The following is a 26,860-nucleotide window of genomic DNA, read 5'->3' on the forward strand; positions in this document are numbered from 1 at the left end:
AACATAAAATCTATAATCCTCAAGCACATAAAAGGTTATAATATATATTTACTAGTGTTTTACCTTTAACTACAAATTTAACAGAAGAGCTTTAAAAACCCTAAAAAAAATCTTCATTTAATATTTAAAGAACAATGCATAAAAATGCAAGTGTTACATGTAACAGCTTAGACAACCTTTATAAAATTATGAGAAAAATACGAACATTTCAACAGACTGCTTTAATGTTAAAACTTCCTAATGAAGATGGGATACTTGCTCAAGAAAATAATGCATGTTAGTGTAAGGAAAAGGAAATTTAATGCACACAAGCAAAACATAAAAATAGCAATTTCCTACAGACTGGTTAGTTTGTAATGTGCAACTCTTTCAAAAGACTGTCTTTCAAACCTGAAGGACATAGCTTGCTTTATTACTTCTTTACCCTATCAAAAAAGACTGTTCTGCCATAAAAATGGATTGTGGACATGTTTACAATTAAAAAACATTTAAAACCCATTTATAAAGGACTAGAAAAAGTAATTAAAAAAATTCTTAAGAGTAAGGAAAAGGCTAATCTAGTTATAGTTGAGATTCTAATTGTTATACACTTTAAAGATTATGAATAGGGAACTTAAATACTTGAAATGTTATTTCCATTTGTATTAAAAACAAGAACATGACTACATGAGGCTATGTTGTTATTTAGAGGAAATCACTGTCCAGTTACAGACCTCACTCACAGCAATAAAACAATAAAGAAAACCAATTCCACAGCCAACACAAACTTTAGAGCCTCTTCAGGCCCAGTAACATTCTTAGGGTTTCCCATTGTTTTTCTGCTTGATGGTTAGCAGATACTACAACTACAAATAAAACATCAGGAATAAAATATCTGTTTCATTGAATAAGAAAGCTGTTATTTATATGATCTTAGAAAACTCTGAAAGGAATTTGTAAAACTCATTCACAATTTAATCATGTGTCTTAAGTTTTTTAGCCTATATATATAAAATTTTACAGATGAGTTTCATATTCCATCACAGTTACATGGTCTAGTGCATTTCAGAGTATCTGGATATTATCAGAGCTGTCCTTTTCCAATGAAAACATTAAGCACTTCTCAAATAAGTAACATGATGTGGAACCACTTACAAAAAGGATATCACCTTTTTGAAGTACAAATGTATTATTCACCAGAGCAAAACTGTTTGACTATTTTATATTATCTATTAACAAAAAGTTCTCTGTGAGAGAGAGGAAGCTATAATATCCTGAAGCTACTTCCCAAGAACTAGTTTAGTAGATAGAACTTCGGGCTCATCTTTATTTTTCCTTCTTCCTATTTTTTTTTTTTTTTTTTTTGGTAATGTTACTTTCAACTATGTACATACTGCACTATTATCTTCACTGGATTGAGATTAGGTGGGAAGTAGCTGCATATTTTCAGCGATGGAAATGGACCTCTTAGGTCATGCTGGTGTTTATGGTTAAATCACATCTAATGTGAAATTTCGAATTACATCCAGGGCTCCAGTATCAAAGCCACACATATCCAACATGCCTCTATCATCTGGGTCTGCAATGGTAAAACCATTTGATGTCATTCCACAAACAATCAGTTTAGCTGGAATATTCATTTTCTGTAGGAAAAAATACAAAAAAACCCCAGTAAGTACATAAAAAGTTATATGTAAGAAAACACAAAGAACTTCCAATATTATAACAATTTAAAATCTCTATACCTTTTATTTAAAAAGCCAATTTTAAAAAAAAATTTTGGTTCAATCTTTTAGAGTGTACAAGAGTATAGAACAAAATTGTGTAAAGAACCTACCTAAATTTCCTTGTTCTATATTTTTGTTTTATGGATTCCATAGTACATTTTTAAGTAGACTGGAGACTTTGTAATTATGAAACCTGTTAGGATATTCAGGAGTGCCAGACATTTTTATCAATGTATCAAATGTAGGATAATGTGTGTGAATATACATAAATACAAGGAAAAAGGAAATACATCTCTGGGATTATTAACATTTGGTTTATAAGTTTTGTAAATCAACCACTGAGTCACATCCCCAGCCCTTTTATATATTTTATTTAGAGACAGGGTCTTGCTGAGTTGCTTAGGGCCTTTCTAAGTTGCTGAGGCTGGCTCTGAACTCATAATCCTCCTGCCTCAGCCTCCCGAGCCGCTGGGATCACAGGCGAGTGCCACCATGCCCAGCTCTACATAAGATCTTGTTCTCTACTTCTACATTTATGGTTAAAATAATTGAATATTTGAGAAAAACCAATAATCACTGAGTGTAAACTACTGACAAGACAGTACAACGAACTCTTTAAAATAATATATTGTAATTGTTGTACTGACCCTAAAATTTGGTAAGTACTATATGTATTGTGACATATATCAGTTAAATAATTTGCTCAGATTCAGAGATGGTGGAAGAGAAAGACTCAGGACTCAGACTTCAGGCTGTATTAAATCCATATTCTATTCCCCCTCATGTGGTTCTCAAAAATCACATGCATCACAATCCCCTGGAAGGCTTGGTAAAACAGTTCCACCTACAGAATTTCTGATTCAGAAGGTGTCAGATGGAGCCTAGGAATGTGCCTTTATAATGAGGTCCCAAGTGGTGCTAAGGCTGCTAGGAGGGAAACCATACTTTGAGAACAACATCTATATCAACAAGTCTGTTTCTACCTATAGTCACAAGTCACATTTTAAATGCTCAACAGCTTTATATGATTAGTGGCTACCATATTGGAATGTGAGTTACAGAACATTTATGTCATATAAGAAAGCTCAGTCAGGAATATGCAGTTATAGAACATTTATGTCATTAAGAAAGCTCAGTCAGGGGCTGGGGTTGTAGCTCAGTGATAGAGTGCTTGTCTTGCATGTGTGAGGCACTGGGTTCGATTCTCAGCACCACGTGTAAATAAATAAAATAAAGGTCCATTGATAACTAAAAAAAAATTAGGGGGAAAAAAAAAAAAAAAGGAAGCTCAGTCAAGATGCCTTGACTAGAACATAGGTATGTCCAAAAAACTTAGGGTATAGTTTATAGCTTTGTTTAATTTTATGTAGTTGCTAGCAAATCTCACAAATGAGACTTTAATTTTTCAAAGAGTACAATGAATCATTAAAAAAAAGATATACTCAACATAAATATTTTATTACCAAAAATACTGTTTGCAATAGTGTTAGTTAGCACTGCAACTAGTTTAAATAAATAAATTATATATTGTAATCACCACTTTTTGTAATTTCAAGTACTGCTGAGTCCATAGTTGACACTGAGTTTCTACACAAAGATTGGAATTACTTTTAGTATGTATGTGTGTGTGTGTGTGTGTGTGTGTGTGTGTGTGTGTGTGTGTGTATAATTTTTTTTTTTAAACAATGAAAAAGAATGGAGTATTATTTGGGTGAGAAACAACAGAATCTGTTTTACCTTTCGATACTCCCTCAGAGCAATAGCAGGATGGATGCTTCCAGCGAAGGTCTCATTATCGGTGAATACAATGAACACATCAGCAGCTGTGTTTGTCTTCTGAGCCCAAATTATTGGAAGAGAGCAATCTGTTCCACCTGCTGGGATCTAACCCAGAAATAAAACATGAATAAGAATAAAGTTGCCCTAGTATCCATAAATGTCTGAAATAATTACTTAAAAATACAATTTTCATGTTATTTTATTTATAGCCTATACACATATATATACCTTCCCTAAAAAGCCCATATATTTTTTGATTTTGTGGCTTCTCACAAGAAGATAAAACAATTTGTTCTTATAGATAAACAGCATGGAAGATGTCAATATAAAATTATTCTATAATATGTATTAAGTAATATTTTTTTGTTTTCTTTTTTTTTGGTACCAGGGATTGAACCCAAAGGCACTTAACCACAGAGCAACATCCTCTACCCCTTTCTACTTTGATATAGGGTCTAGCTAAGTTGCTTAGGGCCTTGCTCAGTTACTGAGACTGGCTTTGAACTTGCAAACCTCAAGCCTCAGTCTCCCAAGATGCTGGGATTATAGGCGTGTGCCATAGTGCCCAAGTACTTTTTTTTTTTTCATGTTAAGTAAACAATAAAATTTTCTTACCTGACTCATAGCCATTAAAACCTGTTGTAAGGTCATATCTGTAGTCACAGGACATGGTACCATTTCATGTGAAAAAGCAACTATAGAAGAATCTTTTTCTGTTTGTGTGACAACCTGAAAATTCAATGGTAGTAATTTTCAGCAGATTTGGGGGAAGTATATAGTATTGAAATTTATAAACTTTGTCTTTATTAAAAAAATAAAATAAAATAAATCCCACTATGATGCTTGTTTTATTTCTAAACTTACACTACTGTGCAATAATATAGTAATAAGTCAATGGTAATATAGTTTTCAAGGGACTTTTCACAAACACAAATAAGCTGGTTTAAAAAAAAATAAAAAGCTTTTTCACAATTGTCCTTTGAATCAAAGAAAGAATGTCTTTTATTAAATTAGGAATAAATCCACAGTTGGGGAAAAAAAAAAACTCAAACAATTCTCCTGACTCTACATTTTCTGATATTTGCCATTAACTTTTTAAAAACATATATATTTTTATTTTAGCTGTAGATGGACACAATTATCTTTATTTTTTTATGTGGTGTTGAGAACTGACCCCAGTGCCTTACCCGTGGTAGGCAAGCACTTTACCATTGAGCTACAAACCCAGCCATTTGTCATTAATTTTTAAGTGTTAACTACTTCCTCAAAAATACCATTAATATTTGTTGTTGCATAATTTAAAATTTCAGTTCTGACTATTCCTTAGAAATGCTTTTCAATACACTTAAAACTGCTTTACAAAATTATCTTTAGCTATAAAATGAGGTGAAAAAATGATTACTGATATATCTCCCTTTATAATTTAACCCATGGTAAACAATTTCTTAGAGAAGTGAACATTCTTAAAATATTTATGTGTTCTCACCATGCACATTGCTGCAGCAACAGTACTAGCATTGAGTATACTACCCAAAACTCTTTGGTTCATAGAAGCACTGACATCAACAGCCAGCAAGAAACGCTTTCCAGTTGGCTCAACTGTCTACAGAGAAAACAAAACAATCATTAAAAGCAGTCACACTCTAAAATAAGAATTTTATTTCCTTATTTTTCATTCAAAAGAGTCTCTAAGATAAAAGGTCTTCTAATTTTTGATACATCAATTAGATGACGATTTGGAAATGTTTAGTTTGCCAGGTTTGTGGTGCACACCTATAATCACAGTGACTTGGGAGGTGGAGGCAGGAGGACCCAAGTTCCAGGCCATTCTCTGCAACTTAGTGAGATACTATCTCAAAATAAAAAACTAAAAAAGTGGGGGTGGGGATGTAGTTCCCTGGGTTCAATCCCCTGCACTACCAAAAAACCAAAACTAAAAACAACAAAAAAACAAAACCAAAAAAGCTTAGCTCATAATTCAATCCAGGTACAACAAAGGAAATACGAAAATCGAATAATTTCAATGAAAGTTACCATGCTATTTAAAAAATATTTCTTCTTTAAGGCAAAATGGGAACTTATAGGAAAAAATTGGTCATTATGGTAAAATGTAGTAAAGAAGTGGCCAGACACCAGGCACAGTGGTACACACTTGTGTACAATTTTAACCATTCCTTTTTTATTTTTTAAAGAGTGTTTTTTTTTTAAAATTTTTTTTTTAGTTGTCAATGGACCCTTGTTTAGTTGTTTGTTTATATGTGATGCTGAGAATTGAACCCAGTTCCTCACACATACTATGCAAGTGCTCTACCACTGAGCTACAACCCCAGGCCAATTTTAACCACTCTTAAGTGTAGAATTCAGCAGCATTAAGTACATTCACAATGTTGTATAACCATTATTTTTATTTCCAGAACTTTTTCATTATCTTAAATGAAAACTTTATCAATTAACTCATCAGTCCCAACTTTCTCTAATACCTGTGTATTAGGCAGATTCTCTTTATTTTGGCTTTGTTTTTGGGTATTGGGGATGGATTGAAACCAGGGGGGCTTGACCAGGAAACTATATATCTAGCCCTTTTTATTTTTTGAGGCAAGTATAGCTAAGCTGCTGAGGCTGGCCTTCAATCTGTGATCCTCCTGCCTTAGCCTTCCAAGTTGCTGGGATTGCAGGTGTGTGCAACTATATCTGGCATCTGGCCACTTCTATACCATTTTTTATCTCCATAAATTTGCCTATTCAGGATACACCACATAATACAATCATATAATACTTGCCCTTTTATGTCTGGCTTGTTTAACTTAGCATGATGTTTTCAAGGTTTATCCATGTTATCGTATTTATCAAATTTCACTGCTTTGAAGGCAAAATCATATTCCATTCTATATGTAATAAAACACTTTATCTATTAATCTTTTGATGAATACCTGGGTTGTTCTGACTTGTGACTATAGTGAATAATGCTGCTATAAATACTACTATATAAATATCTGTTTTGAGTACCTGTGTCAATTATTTAGGGCATATACATAGGGGTAGAAAACTGCTAAATGGAATGGTAACTTTATGTTTGACTTTTTGAGCCCTTGTTTTTTCCTCAGGAGCTGCAACATTTTACATTCTCATTAGTAATACAGCATGATTTAGATTTCTCCACATTCTAATATTTATTTTCTGATTTTTAATACTAGTCATCTAATTAAGTGTAAAGTGTACATCACTGTGGTTTTCATTCACATTCCCCTGTTGACTAATGATGATATCTTTTCAAGTTCTTATTGATCATTTAGAAATCTCTGGAAAAAAGTACTTAGCCATTTTTTAATTGGATTATTTATATTTTGCTGTTGGATTCAGGGATTCTTTTTATACATGGACAGTAAACCCTTATCAGATAGATGATCTGCTAATATTTTCTCCCATAGTATAGGTTATTTTTTCACTTTTTTGCTTTTTTTCCCTGCTGCAGATGGAACCCAGGGACTCTCATATGCTAGGAAAGCACTCTATCATTGAGCCAGAACTCTGGTCAGTTTTAGCTCTTAAATCCAAATCCACTGTGAACTATTTTTTGTAGTGTAAGGTGCCAGCCTAACTTCATTCTTATGCACATTAATATGCAGTTTTTCCAGCATCATTTGTTGAAGACTGCCTTTGTCCATTGAATCATCTTGAAATCCTTCTCAAAAAAAGAAGGAAAAAAAAAAAAAAAATCAACTGACTGTACAATAGGATTTATTTCTGAACTCACAGTATTTTGATTACTGTAGTGTTTTGAAATACCAAAATGTGAGTCCTCCAACTTACTTCTTTCAAAGATCATTTTGGCTACCTGGGGTCACTTGAAATTTCATATGAATTTTACAGTGGGTTTTTCTATTTCTAAAATAAGACATTTGGATTTGAAAGGGACTGTGTTGCACCTGTAAATTGCTTTGGGTAGCACTGTGATCTTCAATGTTCCAAACTAAAAACATGGATGTTTTTCCATTTGTCTTCTTGAGTTTTCTCAACAATGTTTTGCAGTTCTCAGTATATGATCCTTGCGTCTCCTTATATTTACTCCTAACTTTTGTTGTTTTTTGATGCTATTGTAAATGGAAAAATTTCCTAAATTTCCTTTTCAAATTGTCTGTTACTACCATGTAGATATACAACTGATCATAACATGTTAATTTCATATGCTACAACTTTGTTAGAGTTTGCTTGTTTTATAGTTTGGTGTGTGTGTGTGTGTGTGTGTGGATTCTTTAGGCTTTTGTACATGTAAGATCATGGCATAAGAGGACAGGAATAATTTTACTTCTTTCCAATTTGGAATTTTAAAAAATTACGTTTCTTATCTCATTTACTATCTTATCTTAATCTTATCTTACCTAATTAACTAGAATTTCTCATACTATGTGGAATTGAAATTGAAAAAGTGAACATCTTTGTCTTCCTTATCTCAGGGGAAAAGTTACCAATCTTTTTTTTTTTTTAATTTATTTTTATTTTAAACAAATGGGATACATCTTGTTAAAAGTTATCAATCTTCACCCTTAAGAGAGTAGGATGTTAGGTTTTTTTTTTTTTTTTTTTTTTTTGGATTGAAACCAGGGGCACTTCACCACTGTGTTACAGCCACATTTCTTTTTTTTTCAAATTTTGAGACAGGGTCTCACTAAGCAAGACTTGGGACCTTGCTAAGTTTCTTAGGTTGGCCTCAAAATTGCAATCCTCCTGTTTCAGCCTCCTGAGTCTCTGACATTACAAGTGTGTGCCACCACAACCAGCTATGGTGTATTAAAGTTCACTTCTATTTGTTATTTATTTATTAACTGTTCTTTTTAAAATCATGAAATAAGCCAGACATGGTGGTATATGCCTGTAAACCCAGTGCCTCAGGAGGGTAAGGCAGGAGGATCACAAATTCAAAGCCATCCTCAGCAAAACAGCGATGCTCTAAGAAACTTGATGAGACCCTGTCTCAAAATATACACGAATGTTATGAATCTACATCGTGTACAACCACAGAAACGAAATGATGTACCCCATTTGTTTACAATGAATCAAAATGCAGTCTGTAAAAAATAAAAATAATTAAAGAAGAAAAAAATAAAAAAGAATTGGGAATGTGGTTCAGCAGTTAAGTACCCTGAAATTCAATCCCCAGTACCAGTACATGAATGAATGAATCATGAAATGAAGAAAAAAAAAAAAACATTTAAAGATGTTTTGTCAAGTCCCCCCCACCCCCTGCACCGGGGTCAATTTAGATGAGTATGTGTTTCTGTCCCTTCATTCTACTAATGTGACACATTACATTGACCAGTTTTTATATGTTGAAACATCCTAGCACATCTTGGCAATAGTGTAACCCTTATAATTTTGCTGCTGAATTTGGATGTTATTTGTTACATATCAGAAAATTTTAAAACCAAAAATTTTAACTTATTACTCCAATATGAGATTTCTATTCTGAAAAACTCACTTATCATCAAGACTGATGAAGTTCATCTACCAATTAATGGAAAAAACCAGGGAAGGAGAACCAAGTCATAGGAAGCCACAGGAATGCAAAATTTAAAATTTAATAATTTATCAAAATGATGAAAACCATCTTAGATAAGTAGTTGCTGACCAAAAATAATAGAAAATACTTGGCTTATAAATTTATAATGTTACTACCAGTCACAGAGGTGCATGCTTGTAATTAACAGCAACTTGGAAGGCTGAGAAAAGGAGCACAAGTTCAAAGCCAGAACAGGAACTTAGTGAAACCCTGTCTTGAAATAAAAAATAAAAAGGACTGGGGATGTGGCTCAGTGGTAAAGCACTTATGGGTTCAATCCCCAAAACAAAAAACCAAAAAATACTTACATTGTTATTTATATGCCCACTTCACATAAATTAATGAAAAACAAATGAATATATACTCTAAAATGGTTACACTATTCATACTACCTTTAAAATGTTTTTATAGAAGATGTTAATTCCCAAGTCAGTTTTTAAAAAACGAAAGTCAAACCTTAAATGTTTTATAAAAAGCAGTATCCAATGCTTTTAATATTTCTTCATCAGGGCGCCACTTCAGTTTTCCTCTGAGTCCATGACCTGTTTTATAAGTTTCTAGTGCGATTAAAACATGAAATGGATGTATCTGAGCCTAGAAACAAGATAAAGACAAAGTGAAAGTAAAATTCAAGTTAAAAAATAGTAATTATGCATCTTCCTTACACTGTATGCTACTGTAGATAAGAAATACGTTTCATAAAGAAAAGAGAAAAATGAGGATTTTTAACCTTAGAATTCTGAGTCAAAATGTAATCAATCTGGTATAAAAGTCTCAGAACACAAAAAAAATGCACTAACTAACTGCATTTCCAAAATTTAGAAGCCAACTTTTTCAGTTAATAGAAAAACCAATGATAATGCTTACCTTTTTTAACAGTTTTTCATTACATAGTTTTTCACATACTAAAGATACTTCTGAATTTCCTGGTTCAAGCACTGAATTAGCAGTCATCTTTCCTAGATTCCTTAGCAATGCAGTTAGAGGCATTTCTTGTAACAAAGCCTTCCATACCTATAGGAAGGAATATAAGGAATCAAGGGGGAAATGAATCAGTAACATAGCTATATCAATAAATAGCAGTTTATTTTCCAAGGCTTTTATTTGGTTTTCAAAGTACTTTCAGAATGAGAATTTGTCTTAACCTAAGGCTTATCAAATAAGCAAACTTATTCTTTACTAGAACAAGGAAATATGTATTTTATGAAGAAAACAGAAAGAAGATTTTTTAAAATTAGGCAGGATATGGTCTGGAGTGGATCTGACACAAAATGCCAAATGGACATCAATATTAAGTGTTTTAAATTAACATTAATTTCAATATTTTTTTGGTTAATTTCTGTCTGTTTCTTTTTTTTGTAAGACTAGGGATTGAACAAGGGCCTTTTACATGTAATTTGTCCTTTTAAAATAATTAATTTACTCACCTCTTTAGATTTTAAGTGATTCGTTAGAAGATGTTCCCTAACTAATCTATGTTCTTCTATTAGATGAATGACTTCCAGTTCATCTTTTGTGCGCTTCACTTTCTCTACAGCCTCCAGATACTTTAATAATTTTTCAGTTTCCACAGTAAGTGCTTTTTCTTTATACAATTCATGGACCTCTTTCCAGCCCTTTGTAATATATTTGGTCACAATGGCAAGTCCTTTAACAAGATAAAGAATTGAAAAGGCAAGTAGGATTACCAAGTAAAATATAGAACATGTTTCCTGAGAATGCAGTGTATGATAGACTTAACTGATACATAGGAGTTAACTCCCCTCAAGTGGGATGCAGTTTTCTATGATAACACACACACATTTAAGCAAATGGAGCAAATTAATTTTGCTAATTCCATCATTACTGTTTAAATATTAGAAGAAAACATTTATATCCTAAATAATTTACAGAGGCTTGCTTTCTTTTTCTTTCTTTCTTTTTTTTTTTTCCTAGTTACCAGCATTATAAACTGTAGGCAGTGCCTATTTCAGGTCAAGAATCTCAGAACAATTCACAAGAGTACAGATCTATCTCAATAAATAGTTGTTTGTCTTTCTAAGCTTCTGAATAAATATGCCTTTCTGAATAGCAGAAATTAAGTGGAAGTGGACAGGTAGGTAGGTTCTTTTAAAATTGTTTTTAAATAACAAATTATTTCAGGACCAATTAAAAAAAAGAAAAATAATTTGCTCATTTCTTTTATAATTTCTTCTAATAGTAGAAAGAACTTTGAGGGTGAGGAAATACTGATCTTTCTAGATCTTGGTTTCCATATCTGTAACAAGTGGGAATTAACTAAATAAATTTAAATGTTCGATAAAGTAATTTAAACGTCAGATAAAGTAAAGAAATAAAATAGCCCATGGTGATGTTAAAGTCATTAGGACTGTGATGAACTGAGCAGAGTATGTACTGACATGTTTTAGCCAAGTACTGGCTTAGTACTGCCAAAAATGTACTTTCAAGAGAAGTCAGAATGTGGCTTTTAATGATGTCTTTTGACTTTTTGAAATATTGACAAAAACCCCACAACTTTTCCCTAAAATATTTTATTTGTTAAATTAAACACATAGTTAAGCAAGAACAAGTCTACGTGCTATTTTTTTTAAATCTAATTAAAGAATATAATCAAAAGTTTGTACCAATATCCAGAAACTTCTAAAGCATTGTGAATCTTGTTATCTTCCAGATTTTGTAATGGTATATTACAAGTTTCATGCAAGCATGTTTTCTACATTGTCTTACCAATGAAAATAATTCATTAAAGCAGCCTTATCCTACCCAATTCTATAATTACACAAACCAGCAGGTACATAATACCTGATTAAATGAATCACACTTTGACTTGTTTTATCTATTACAAATACATATTTCAGTTAGGTCATTAACATATTACTTATTTGGTAGTTTACAGTTTGTTTAAAATTCTTTTCATTCTGAAAAGCCTAGGGGTCCTCTAAGCTGCACATGATATTGCCATAATTAATAAGGTTTTAAATATGAGTTTTGCTCTCAGAATTAAGGAATCCTATATATGGGTGTAAATTTAAGAAACATCTACTAACTCTATTTTGCAGACCATGAAAAGAAAGCCAAGAATTAACTTTTTCCACAAGTTCAGAAACTCATTTGTCAGGTCAGAATTAGCAATAGGTAATTTCATTCTCATACTTATTCTATATTACTATGCGGTGTTTCAACAAACAGATCAGGCTAGGTGCCTATCTCCCTTATACTAATCAAAGATTAATGTTAAAAATATAAAGTAGCATGATTAGGGGAAAAAAAAATCACAGGTAAATACTTTGGTGACTTTAGAAAAAGTCTAAACCTAATCTAAAACATGCCTGCATATGTGTGCACACACACACACAAAAGAAAGAAAAAAAATTGGGAGGAGAATTGCATGAATGTATATCATAATAAATCACTAACTCCTATAATTTGTATGCCAAGTTCTTAGAACAATGCCCATTAATAGTAGGTACTCTTAAGTTCTTTCATTTAGTTGTAGATGGACATAATGCTTTTATTTATTTTAATGTGGTGCTGATGATTGAACCCAGTGCTCTACCATTGAGCCAAAACCCCAGTCTATTTGTAGGTAAATGGATGGAGCTGGAGAGTATCATACTAAGTGAAATAAGCCAATCCCAAAAAACCAAAGGCCAATTGTTTTCTCTGATATGTGGATGCCAATCCATAATGGGGGGGAAGGCAATGGAACAATGGAGGAACTTTGGATTGGGCAGAGGGGAGTGAGGAGAGGGGAATAAGCTTGGGGGTGGGAAAGATGGTGGAATGAGATGGACATCACTACCCTAGGTACATATACGATAGCATGAATGGTATGACTCTGCATTATGTACAACCAGAGAAATGAAAAGTTGTGCTCCATTTTTGTGTACAATGAATCTAAATGCATTCTACTGTCATGTACAACTAATTAGAACAAATAAAAAAATAGTAGGTACTCACTAGGTATCTGCTGAATGAATGATTAGTGGGAATAATCAGTATCAAAAAGAACAAATATATTGAAGGCAGGGGAGGAAAACCAATAATGCACTTCCACTACATGCCAGAAAATGTGTGCTAAGTAAGTATTTTAAGATACTTCATTATGTTTAGTTACAATTATTGTAAATGTTATCCTCCATTTTCTAATAGAGGAAGGCACAAAAACTCAGAAAGTTTAAACTACTTGGCTTAAGTATACGAAGTAACAGGCAGAAGTAAAATTTGAGTGGCTATATTTTCAAATTTTATTTCTGATGAAAAAAATGTTAAATTTTAGACATGCTGATTTTTGTAGAAGTTCATATTTTAAATTATTTATTCCAAGGAGTTTTTATATTCTTCCTAAGAGAGACTAGTAAATTATTTTAGAAACAACTAACTTCTCAATTCTTTTCCCATAGATTTAGAAAAAGTACCCAAGTTACCACATGAAAGCTGTGGACAATTAACGCCCTGCATTGTTAAATTGTGCACTATTTCAAGGTAGCCTTTAGGTTCTTTAGAAAATATGTTCTAGAAAGATGGGGGCAGGGGTATCTATAGCAGTACAGTCTTGCTATCTGCCATCTGGCAAGCAGCTGTTTTGCTTATTATAATTTTAGTCCATACTCCATTCAAAGCCCATACTCACTTGGCTGAACATTCCAGCTAGCAGGGTGACATTTTAAGATTTAGAATATTTATCTATAAATCTATTATGTGATTCTTCATTATCAATGTCTGGATTGCCTGATAGATGTTTAGTTCCAGGTGCCAACTAAATTAAATATTTGAATTAATCAAAATAACAGAATGAATCGAACAACATTGCTGTATGTGGATTTATGATTACACAAATGGTATGCCTTTGCTCCATGTACAAACAGAGAGGCAACATGTATCCCATTTGTTTACAATAAAAAAAAAAAAAAAAAAAAAAAAAAAAAAAAAAAAAAAAAAAGAATTAATCAATCTGCCCCAAAAAAGCTAATCGTTTTAGGAAATAATTACATAATGTCAAATAAAAATAAAATTCACTATTTATTAGACAACCCATTCCCCACCATCCCCCATGAATATCTTATGCTTACCTTCACTGGAAGGCTTAAGATGTGATAGTCTTAACAGATCTTTGTGAGACCAGCCATTTCTTTGTTTATATTTTGTAACTGCCAGAGCTAGGGCCATGCCACCTTTTTCATTGTACCAGTCTGCAATAGCCTTCCGGAGAGCACGACCCCACATACCACATTTCATGCTTTCCTTCAGATCTTTCTTAAATTGGATAAAAGTAAAGAGATGTGTAGGAATGCGACAAACTTCAGAAACAGCTTTAAATGCTGCTTGTTTTGTGCTTATGTCGGAACACTGAGAACAAATGGCAAGTGCAAAGAGCAAAGGCTCTTGCTTTATGGTTTTGCCTTCTTGACTAAACGACTTTATTTCTTGTATCACTTCATAACCTCTGCCATCTTCAATCAATCTAATTAAAGCTTCAGCATTTTCAAGGCCCAACTTCTGTTCTTTGATATAATAAGTCCCACCTTCAGAACCAAAACATAAGAACCGGTGCAGTCTATTCATGTCAGTGACTTGCCATACATATCCATCTTCGGAATTGGCTATTTGCTTTTCATTCAGTGGATGCATTTGGTTTAGAGCTTCCTCCATTTTTCCTTTTAGGAAACCTATGAAAAAAGCAAAATGTTATTACAACTAGATACACAAAATAAAATCACATAAAGAAAAATAATATTAATATTCACTTATTGAACTTACTGGAATCTGTTATGAATCTTTCTAATTTAAAAATATCTTTAAGGGGCTGGGATATAGCTCAGTGGAAAGCATCTGCCTCCTATTTACAAAGTCCTGGTTTCGACCTCCAGTTAAAAAAAAAAAAAAAAAAGTTTAAAGTTAAAATTTTCTTTCTTTCAATATAAAATCAATATAAATGTCCTTAAGAAAAATTAGAAAAGGCAGAAAGTGAAAGGAAAAGAAAAAACCCCAAGTGACCACCAGAAATGACCTCTAACAATAACTGCTTAAGTTTTAAAAGTATTCTTGCTTTGTATTTTTATTTTTATAACCTAGGGAAACTCAAAATACCTCAAAACAAACAAACTAGATTACAGCCACAGTGATGTGATAATCAGCAGCTACAACTAAAGAATCACATTTCTGAGGTATGGTGTATTGTTTGGGAGATGAAGCAGGTAGTACAGCACAATGTCACTAGGCCCAAAGAAAAGACAGGAAGAGGAAGAGAAGCCATGTAGCTGACACTAGGAAGTATCTTCCTTGCTGAAGAACTGTGGACATATTTTACTAAAGTGCTGATTAAAACACACACTGGTGGGTTCTACTCAGCCTTGAGTTTCTTTCATAATTAAGTCTGGGATGAGGCCTAAGAATGTGTATTTATTAAAGGTTCCTAGATGCTGCTCATGTGAGGTGAACTCAGCCACAATCCTGGTGCTCTCATTCTCCTTGCCATGAGTGGGATGTGCATTGAACGCATGTCAGGACTCGGACCCACTGCAACCTAAGTTTGTTAGGGCATACTTTTCTAGTCCTCATCATCTTCTTCTTCTTTTTTTTTTTTTGGTACTGGGGATTGAACCCAGGGGCACTTAACCACTGAGCCACATCCCCAACTCTCTTTATATTTTACTTTGAGACGGGGTCTCACTAAGTTGTTTAGGCTTTGTAAATTGCTGATGCTGGCTTTCAACTTGTGATCTTCCTGCCTCAGCCTCCCAAGTCACTTGGATTAGAGTTGTGGGCCACCATGCTGATCAAGTTTTCTTTATTCTTGAAGGGGGCTTAGGCTCTTGAAAAGGCACGTTCCTCTTTTATGTCCTATGATATTTTTATCTGCAAGTGATGGTGCGAGTAGTGAAGCTATCTAGAGACCATGAAGGAGTCAGATTTTGAGGACATGTCAATATATAAAAATGGCAGAGCAGGGGAAAAAAAAAAAAAAAGAGAAGGAATTTGAGATCCTTGAGCTCCCTGGAACTGCTCTACTTATGAACTTTCTCTTATTTCATAAATGTATCCTTGGTGTTTAAGCCATTTTCAAGTTTTATTATCTGTAGTGAGAGCATTCTAATAATCATTCCTTCAACTGTGCTTACTTGTGGTTTATATCATCTGTAATGACCTCCATTTCTTTCTTTCCATTATTTCTACACTCCATCTTAGCCAAAAGGCCGAGAAGCAATTCCTTTCATCACCTACAAAGCTACCAGAACTAACTTTCCTACAACTGTGTCCCTTTTTATTCTGTAAGGGAGCAATCATAATCATCACTGCTTCATCAGTCCACCACTATTCTTTCTATACTACAGTTAATTCCAGGTCTTATAGTAAGGTCCCTAAATCTATCCACAGGGTTTCTGCCCATGGCAAACAATACAAGCAATAAAAATCTCAACCAGCACCTATTAAACACCTACCATATGCAGGACACGAATAACTCTGTTCCATTGAAAAGTAAAAAAGAAAAAAAAAAAAAAAAAAAAAAAACTAAATTCCTGCTTTCAGAAAAACCACATTCATTTGTGGAGGTATAAACATAGAGCAATCTGTAATTAAGTAACATTGTAGGAAAGTACTATGAGTAAGTAATGATAAAACAATGCTGTCTCAATAATTCAGAAAGATTAGTGCAGCAAAGACAAACTGAAAAAGGTAAAAGGCCCTCCAGATGGAGGTTTCTGAAATGTTGCTCTTCTTCTTTTTTTTTTTTTAATATTCTAGAAAAGGAACTATCTAAATGTAGATAGTTGTAAAGTTGTAGAGTTGTAAAGATATACTGACAGATAATGTAATAGCTTAAAGAGGAATGCATGGCAGAAGTTTTGTTTTTAAGAGGATACATTTTTATACATTGTGGGGAGGGCTAAGGAATGGAATCCTAACGAATATTAACAATTGGGAGCACTAAGGAGAGATGGGTCCTTTATTCAGAGATCAAGTAGAAAAAGGGCAGGAAAATGCCACTGGGCTGAGTAAACAGAAATAACTACAAAATCTAACTGCAGTAGAGTGGTATAAGAAAGTTATCCCACTCCTTGTTTTAATTTATACTCACAGGACTTAAAATCAGTATACCATAGTGACATAGTCACATCAATGTTTACAGCAGCTCAACTCACAATAGCTAAACTATGGAACCAACCTAGGTTCCCTTCAACAGATGAATGGATAAAGAAAATATGGTATGTATACACAACGGAATATTACTAAGCCTTAAGGAAGAATGAAATTATGGTATTTGCCAGTAAATGGATGGAGCTGAAGAATATCATGTTAAGTGAAATAAGCCAATCCCCAAAAAACCAAAGGTGGAAAGTTTTCTCTGATATGAGGATGCTAATTCACAATAAGGTGGGGAGGGTCGCTAGGGAAGAACAGAGGTACTTTGGATTAGACAGTGGGGGATGAAGGGAAGGGAGGGGATAAGAGGTAGGAAGCATTAGTAAAATTAATAGGACATTATTACCCTATGTGCATATATGATAACACAACTGGTGTGATTCTATATCATGTACAATCAGAAGAATGAGAAGTTATACTCCATTTATGTATGATGTGTCAAAATGCACTCTACTGTCAAGTATAATTAATTAGAACAAATACAAATGAATCTAGAGGAAAAGTCTTTTTATCTTTTTCAATGGGAGGACATTGAAGTTAAGACTGAAAGAGTCAATCTGGGAAATTAAAAACAGTAGAGAGTCTTATGCAAAAAGTGATATTCTTGAAAGACAGATGAATTTAGAACATCTAGGTTGAAACTGGTCCACTGATGACCAGAGAGAGCCATGAAGGTTGTGGATAAAGAGATTTGAGACAGACGGAGGTATAAAGAAATAAAAAGTTCCCATCTGACAGAAGATGTAGAGTTCCATCTTGATGTAGAGTGGGGCAGTTAGGTAGTGAGGGGAGCAATGAAGGACTGGGTCTGAGATGGGAACATGATGTGGGAATAAGTGCATAAGACAATGGAGCTTCTCACATTCTCAGGGGGCAGTTTTACTGAGTTGTGTTGAAAACATCAGTGTCAATATTCCAAATAAAACTGGCACAAATATACTTAAGTCAGTGAAGGGTTAGGTCTCAGGTGATTATTAGATGAGCAGCATATCAGTCATTAGGTATGGATTTATAGTTACTGATTATAGGCTGAAACTCTTGGTGTAGTCAATGCTCCTTTTTATTCTTACCCCCTTTTAAATTTGCCTCTCAATCCAAAAAACTTTAAGACTAACAGTCTTCTCAACACTGACAACTTAAATGACAATTCCAGGAGAAAAAAATGTTTTATCTTGCTTTGATCTTTATAATGCATTTGTTAATACTGATCTCTCAAAATACACTCCAGTGGTACTTATTCTTTATATTTGTTAGGTGAATAACACTGAAATGACATCTAATATCAGATTATTCTACTACACTTGCTTTCTTCCCCCAATATGCAAATGGTGGGATTTAAAGGTCCCAATCCCAACCTCAATATACTGCCCCCAATTCTTTTCCTTATATTATTCATTGTGAGCATATCTAGTTACATTGTTATTTCTTTTGAGAGCAGGGATCAAGGCTGATCACTTTCAAAAATCTCTCTTCTGCACCAAGAACACCACTTTAAAGTATGGAGTAATACATATTTATAACTGAATAGCATTAATTTTCTGAACTATCTGCTTAACAATTATGATTTTTCTTTCATTTATTTTAAAATAAAAATCTGAACATGGGTGATGAAAAACAGTATGTCTTTTAGTCAACTTCTATAATCAGAATAAAATGTAATGAATACAATGAAGAAAAAAATGAAAAAATTAGAAAATGAGGAGAACTGAGTAAAAATGTCATTAGAGAATCTCTTTAATTTTAAAATGTATTTAATATTAGGTATTCAAGTATCATTTGTAGAACAAGCAAAGCAGCACAATAAACATTTGAATCAAGAAAGGATGTCTAAGAGGTAATTCCTAAAATATAACCCTTATAAATCCCTATTATAATTTAAAAATTATGGGAGGTCATTGTCTTGTTCTGAGCTCCTGCACTAGGCTTTAATAGATCAGAACAAAACAAAATGGAGTCACTCATGCTAAATATCACATAATCAAACTGAAATTTTAAGGGAGCAGATAGATCCCAAAACAGATCAATTTTTTCCTGAAGACAAACAGGAGATTCTAGTTCATCTGAGTTAGCAAGTCTCAGTCCTTAGGGGGCTCCTTAGCTCTGGCCCTGGAGTGAGGCAGAACTTTATGGCAGAAGGGGTATGGTGGAGGAAAGCAGCTCAGGTCAGCCAGCAAGCAGAAAGTACTCTGCTCACTGAGACAACATATATACTCCAAAAGGCATGCTCCCAATGACCTACCTCCTCTGGCCACCCACCTCTGTAAAGTTAGCAGGTAAAAACAACTGGGTGCAGCGGTGAACACCTGCAATGCCAGTAATAGGAGAGGCTGAGGCAGGATGATCCTAAATTCAAAACCAACCTCAGCAACTTCATGAGACTGTCTCGAAAAAGGACTGGAGGTGTGGTTCAGTGGTGTTTAGTGCCTTTGAGTTCAATCCCTGGCACCAATAAATCAAGACAAACAAGAAAAAAACAAACAACTCCCCCACCACAAACCCACAAAAACAAGAAAAAGCCCCCTTACTGTTGTGTTAATGCCTAGTGGGATCACTTAATGTATTTTATAGGATAAGGTGTTGCCCAATTCTAGAATTGGTCCACTTTATGCTTTGAATACAGCTCTTGCTGATTTACCACTGCAATTTATTTTAAAACAGTCATGTTTCTTTCTCTTCCTCTTCCTCTCCTCCTCCCTAATCATGGGGGGAATGTGATGGGCTGACATCTAACTCCATGAGAATGTTATAGGCCAGACTCTAAGGGAAATGACTAAACAGACTCCATTTTGCTCTGAGACTCCATGTTATGTAGGAAATAAGCTTCTCCCATGGGAACACCCCGCCTCTGTGCCCATCATCAGTTACTTGGTGTGACATGTTTAATAATATACAATGGCAACTCCTATGTAGTAAAGAATTGCTCTCTTTTGATTCCTATTGCTCCTAAACAATGTACCATGTAAACAGTAAGATTGTGTGGATGTTAGCAACCATTCTTTAATTTGTACCTAGGTAAGGGTCATTTTGACCCACTTCCCCCTCTGTCGATGATCTCATGATGTTAATGTGTAATTTCGAATCACAGCAACAGACACTTATGATTAATGTGATTTTTGGTATAAGAACCCCTACAACCCTGTGGTCAGGGCTGTTCTCCCAATAGCCATTTTTTGGGGCATTGTGTGAGACAGTCAGCTGGCCAGCTTAATAAAGACTTTCAAATTTGGACTTCTCAGTGGTGATCGGTCTGTTCTTAAGTTGCGCCCCATAACAGAATAGGATTATCTTTCTTCCCCATCTGACTCAGTTAACTGCCTGAGTTAACACACCCACCACAGGAACTAATTCCAGACTTTAGGGAAGGCACCAGAAGGTCTCAGCCACAACCATCTCCAAATTAACGAGTGAATTACAACTGTGGACAAGAGATCTCATGGAATGTAGCCTTTGAATCAACTCTTAAAAAACTCCCAGGTTTCCAGGAATGTGCAGAGTCACACAGTCTCTGGGACAGGAGCCCCCTGTGTTTCTCTTTTTGCTAGTAAAGCAATAAAACTTCATTTTCCCTTCTCTCAAAACCGTGTCCTCGTTAGTGGACTGGCACTGAAGACAAGGACTGGATTGGCACTGAAGATAAGAACTGAGCTTTCAGTAACAGAATTGCAAATAAAATACAATTAGGATCCTTAAATTTGTTTTAATTTTGTCTCTGGACATAAGAAAGTATGTATTCACAGCTTTATCAATGGACTCATCCCTTTGTATATTACACTGACAACCACAAAGATATATCCTTTCAACATTTTTCCATATGCTTCTGTGACCACACTTTCCAGAGTGGACCACAGAACGGTGGAACAGATCATTAATAACTAGGGCACCTTACTTGCTTATGTAAACTTACCCGGGTCAAGTTTTTAAAATGGAAGAAAATAACATGGCAGCAAGTCTCAAGCTACTCTCCTACTTGTCAGTGACTACTGACAGTCAAATTAACTTTAATATTGGCTAGGTAATATGGCTGTGGTATACTAAAGAACATCTGGTCTTGGTACATGGTTCCTGGTAGTCTCTCAAAAACCCTTGGAATTTCCTAAGTCCTCGTAGGAGTCTTTGTTATGCTAATGAAGTGACTCATTGTGGGTTCCAAAGTTGTACCCTGTATAATAAAACTGCAATCCTAAATTTATCACTTTAAGTAAATTACATGAATCATTCTAATGAATTAATCTTGAAAGCACTGTGGGAAGCCTTGAATTTGTAGCTGGCAGGGTAAAGGGTGGGTAGCCTGGGGATTCCATTTGCAGCTGGTATCTCAATCAAGGTAAGTCTTTTTGAGAACTTTGCCTTTTTACTTGTGGATTGTGATACTAATTCCAGGCAGTGTCAGAATTGAACTGAACTTTAGGAGACCAAGGTGTCAAGAGAATTCGTATTAGAGTACAGAACCAAAGGCACAAGTGACAAAAGAAAAAACCAAAATGGACTTTATCAAAATTTAAAACTCATGTTTCAAAGGACACCACAAAGAAAACAGTACAATAACTCATGGAACAGACAAAGTATTTGCTAATACATATAAAGGACCTGTATCTAGAATATATAAATATAATTGTAATTCAACTCAAGTACAGGCAAAGGAGTTGAACAGTTATTTCTCCAAAGGTATACAAATGGACAAAGAATCCAAATATATATTTCTTCAAAGAAATTTGGCTGGGGAGATAGCTCAGCTGGTAGAGTGCTTGCCTTGCAAGCACAAGGCCCTGAGTTCGATCCCCAGTACCACAAAAAAAAAACAAAAACAAAACAAAAAAAAAAAAACCCAAAGAAATGAACCAATGAATCAAATCCAATGAACCTTTGTTCATGTTGAAGATCAACAATCATCACTGAAATGTAAGTCAAAACCGTAATGACAGGCTGAGGGTATAGCTCATGTAAAGCACTTGTCTAGCATTAGTGAGGCCCTGGGACTGATAGTGAGCATTGCAAAACAAAACCACAATGAGGTACCACTTTGCATCCACTAGGATGGCTATGCTCAAAGGGACAATATTTTAAATGTTGGTAAAGATGGAGAGAAATTGAAATCAAAACCCTCCTATGCCACTAGTGGGAATATAAATAATGCAGGCCTTTATTTTTATCTTTTTTTAAAAGTCTGGTAACTAAAAAAAAAAAAAAAAATTGAAAAATTAAAAACAAAAGGTTGTGGTATTTCCTCAAAAGGTTATATATGGTTTCTGCATGATCAAGGAATTTTATATACTCAAGAGAAATGAAAATGAAAGCCCCTACAAAAAAACCTATATTCAAATGTTCTTATCAACATCATGTAATAGCCAAAAAAAAAGAAACAAACCAAATCACCATCAACTGAGAAAAGATTAAAACAGTGGATCATCCTCAGAATAGACTATTATTTTGCAATTAAAAGAGATTATGTACTGATGCATGCTAAAACATGAACAAAGCTTAAAAACATTACACCACATGAATAAAACCAGTCACAAAAGACCACATATTTTATGTTCCATTTATATGAGATTAATAAGCAAATTCATAAAAAGAAAAAATACATTAAAAGTTGCCAGAAGCTAAGGGTAGGGAAGACTGGGGTAGTGACTACTAATGGAGGGATTTTTATTGAGGTGATGAAAATGTTCTGAAATAAGATAGTGGGTGATGAATGTACAACTCTGAACATATTAAAAACCACCACTGCACTAGAGACTTTAAAATAATGAACTCCATGACACAGGGATTATATCCTAAAAATTTTTATTAGAAAAATAGAAATAAAAAATTGGCTACATGATGTTAGCACAAAAAGACCTGGATGGACGCAAACTTCACCAATCAGCTCAGCTGTTTATTCAGGACTAAAGTTTCACACAGGAACAGGGGATGCAGGGATGAAAAGGCATCGGTAGACCCACTTTCCTGGTGGAAAATAGCCACTGAACAAAGAAAGGGACTGGGTTGATATTATTTTGAGGGGTGGTCTAGTGAACATACTAGTTTTCTTGGGTACTCAGATGTATGGGGTCAGGGAATGTGTCAGTTGAGGGTTTAGGATTTCAACCCTCTGGGTTGAGAGTCTGTGAACCTATCTCTGGAGGGGATTAATGCCCTCTAGGAACTGTCACTTTAGGGTGATAAAACACTTCTTCCTGGTCTGCAGTTGGCATCTGGACACCACTCTTTGTCTTGGAAGATGAAAGCCATCAGCATGTGGCCTTCTTTTGCGGGCTTTTCTTTTCTTAGGTTATATTATCTTGGGAGATTTTTCATTTTCCATATCTAATAGGTGAAGTGTATGGGAAAGTTATTTAAATTATTTAACTGTTAAAGTGGAAAGCAGCAGAAAAACCATTATGCAAAAGTGATAATTAGTCTTATACTTTTTATATTTGACTTTAGAAAGCAATATGAGATACACACACAATTTAATTTCTTCTTTCTCATATGGTCATCATTGCCTTCCCAAAGGCTTAAGCTCCTTTGCCAGTGGTTTATAATGAAAGTCAGGGAGTGAGGTCAGAGACTAGTCAGGAGTTAATTTACTCCTGAGGTGTTCTAAATCCAAATTAACAACAGAAATAGTTATTCTTTGGACTGTTCTAACCTCTTATACCAACCACTCTGAAGGATCTAAAACAGCTTAAGTTATATTAAACCTCTGAAAAATTAAAATCTGGGGAAGAAGTTAAATCACAATACTATTAAAAGCATGACCACATTTTAAATCAACTATGAACGTCTTATACCCTGGCTTTTTCTGTTAATTTAATTAAGAATGCAGAATAAATGCTAGTGAAATACACTATGTAATAGCACTTCCTTCTGCTTCATTCTTTAGAAATAAAACAAACATAGTGTCTTTTAACAGTAACTAAGGATTATAATTTTTTCTTGAATTTATAGTAAAATTTCTTTTCAATCTCTCTCTCTCTCTCTGGTACTGGGGAGTAAATCCTGGGGTGCTTAATCCCTGAGCCACATCCCCAGTCCTTTTTTGTATTTTATTTAGAGACAAGGTCTCCCTGAGTTACTGAGTGCCTTGCTAAATTGCTGAGGGTGGCTTTCAACTCCTGATTCTCCAGATCCTCCAGCCTCATGAGCCACTGGGATTACAGGTGTGCAAATGTCTCTTAATCTGTTACTTGAAAATGCTAACTTTCACACCGAGAAGTCAACAAATCAGTTTATTCCTTTTAAAATGAAGTTAAAACTAGAAAGACTGCACTACAGAACATTCTTAGCACAATATTCCACAAGGAAATGAAGAAAACCAGCAAAGGGAGAAACTACAGTAAAGGAAAAGTCAATCAAAAGAGAAACTAAGTCAAGTTAAAAACACAAAATAATCCAAAATGACTGGAAATGCAAATCATATTTCACATCAATCAATATACACAGATTGGCAGATTGGATTATAAAAAAGAAAAGAAAAGAAAAAAAAAGAAGACCCCAAAATATGATGTCTTCAAGAGACTCACCTCCTAGGAAAAGATATCCACAGACTGAAGGTGAAAGGTTGGGAAAAAGGTTGTTTACTGTGTAAACAAGCAGGGGGTTTCCATCTTCCTACCAGACAAAGGGACTTCAGAGTTAGAAGGGATAAAGAAGGACATTTCATACTGCTTAAGGAATCATACATCAACAAGACATAACAATAGTAAAACTATATGCCTCAAACAATGTAGCATCTATGTACAAACAAAACCCTTCTCAATTTCAAGAATCAAATAGACCATAACACAGTAATACTGGGTGACTTTAACACACTTCTCTCATCACTGGATAGACCTTCCAAACAAAAATTAAACAAAGAAAGTACAGAACTAAATAATACAATCAATGATTTAAACTTAATAAAGATTTATAGAGTATTTCATCCATCATTGAGGGAAAACACTTTTCTTCTCAGCAGCACATGGATCCTTCTCTAAAATAGACATATGTTATGAAACAATGCAACTTTCTGCAAATTCAAACAATAGAAATACTACCCTGCATTCTAACAGATCATAACAGAATGAAACTAGAAATCAATGGTAAAATGAAAAATAGAAGCTACTCCAACACCTGGAGACTAATAGCAAGCTACTGAATGATGAAGAGCAGAAGAAATTAGGGAGGAAAAAAAAATACTTAGAGGTAAATGAGAACACCAATACAACATATCAAAATCTCTGGGACACTATGAAGGCAGTGCTGAGAGCAAAGTTCACTGCATTGAGAACATACATTAAAAGAATTAAAAAGTCAACAAATGACCAACCAAACATTACATTTCAAAGCCCTAGAAAAAGAACACATCGATACCAAAAACAGAAGACAGGAAATTATTAAAATCAGAGCTGAAATCAATGAAATTGAAAAAAAAATTCAAAAAATTAACAAAACAAAAAGTTGGTTCTTTGAAAAAAATAAATAAAATTGGTAAACTCTTAGTACACTAATGGAGAAAAAACTCAAATTACTAAAATTCATGATGAAAAAGGAAATATCACAATGGACACTACTAAAATACAGAAGATAACTAGAAACTATTTTGAAAATTTATACTCCAATAAAATAGAAAATCTCAAATTTCTAGAGACATATGATCTACACAAACTGAATCATAACACTGAATTATAACACTATTAAAAAGTCTATCAACCATGAAAAGCCCAGGACCAGATGGATTCTATAAGACCTTCAAAAAAAAAATTAATACCAATACTCCTCAATTATTCCATGAAACAGAAAAGGAGGGAAATTTCTCAAACACCCTGATACCAAAACCAGAAAAAGACACATCAAGGAAAGAAAACTTCAGACCAATATCCCTGATAGACACAGATGTAAAAATTCTCAACAACATTCTGGCTGATAAATCACATACAAAAACATATTAAAAAGATAGTGCGCCATGATCAAGTGGGGTTCATTTCAGGGATATAAGGGTGGTTCAACATACAGAAACCAATAAACATAATGCATCACATCACTAGACTTAAAGACAAGAATCATATCTCAATAGACACAGAAAAAAGCATTTGATAAAATACGGTACCTCTTCATGTTCAAAACACTAGGAAAACTAGGGACAGTAGAAGCATACCTTAACACTGTGAAAGTTATCTATGCTAAGTCCAAGGTCAACATCATTCTAAAAACTGGAACAAGATAGGGATGCTCTCTTTCACCACTTCTATTCAACATTGTCCTTGAAACTCTAGCCAGAACAATCAAACAGACAAAAGAAATTCAAGGGATATGAATAGGAAAGAACTCAAGGTATTACAATTTGTTCAGGACATGATTCTATATTTAGAAGATCCAAAAAACTCCACCAGAAAACTACTAGAACTCATAATATGAATTAAGCAAAGTAGCAGGATATAAAATCAATACCCATAAATCAAATGCATCCCTATACAGAGGCCATGAATCCAATGCAAGAGAAATTACGAAAACCACCCCATTCACAACAGCCTCAAAAAAAAAAAAAAAAAAAAAAAAAGCCAAACCAAACCAAACCAAGCCAAACAAAAAAACCATTTGGGAATCAATCTAACAAAAGAGGTGACAGACCTCTATAATGAAAAGTACAGAACACTAAAGAAGGAAACTGAAGAAGACCTTAGAAAATGGAGATCTCCCATGCCCTTGCACA

General features: G+C 34.1%; 1 protein-coding gene across 2 annotated transcripts in view; it reads right to left on the reverse strand.

Annotated features, from left to right (window-relative positions):
- Positions 1-1,304: 1,304 nt before the first annotated feature.
- Positions 1,305-26,860, reverse strand: part of RO60 (Ro60, Y RNA binding protein) — a 29,373-nt gene continuing 3,817 nt past the window's right edge. Inside the window, exons 2-9 of one of the 2 annotated variants that reach the window (XM_079107075.1) lie at positions 14,115-14,711; positions 10,470-10,690; positions 9,910-10,056; positions 9,499-9,636; positions 4,972-5,088; positions 4,101-4,214; positions 3,444-3,590; positions 1,305-1,622 (exon numbers count right to left, since the gene is read on the reverse strand). In XM_079107075.1, the coding sequence (XP_078963201.1) occupies positions 1,470-1,622; positions 3,444-3,590; positions 4,101-4,214; positions 4,972-5,088; positions 9,499-9,636; positions 9,910-10,056; positions 10,470-10,690; positions 14,115-14,694 (1,617 nt within the window). In that variant the 5' untranslated portion in view covers positions 14,695-14,711 and the 3' untranslated portion in view covers positions 1,305-1,469. The remainder of the gene's footprint in view (positions 1,623-3,443; positions 3,591-4,100; positions 4,215-4,971; positions 5,089-9,498; positions 9,637-9,909; positions 10,057-10,469; positions 10,691-14,114; positions 14,712-26,860) is intronic. The other variant, XM_079107076.1, reaches the window with a different exon arrangement.

This window comes from Sciurus vulgaris, assembly GCF_902686455.1.
Source record: "Sciurus vulgaris genome assembly, chromosome: 12".
NCBI lineage: Eukaryota > Metazoa > Chordata > Mammalia > Rodentia > Sciuridae > Sciurus > Sciurus vulgaris.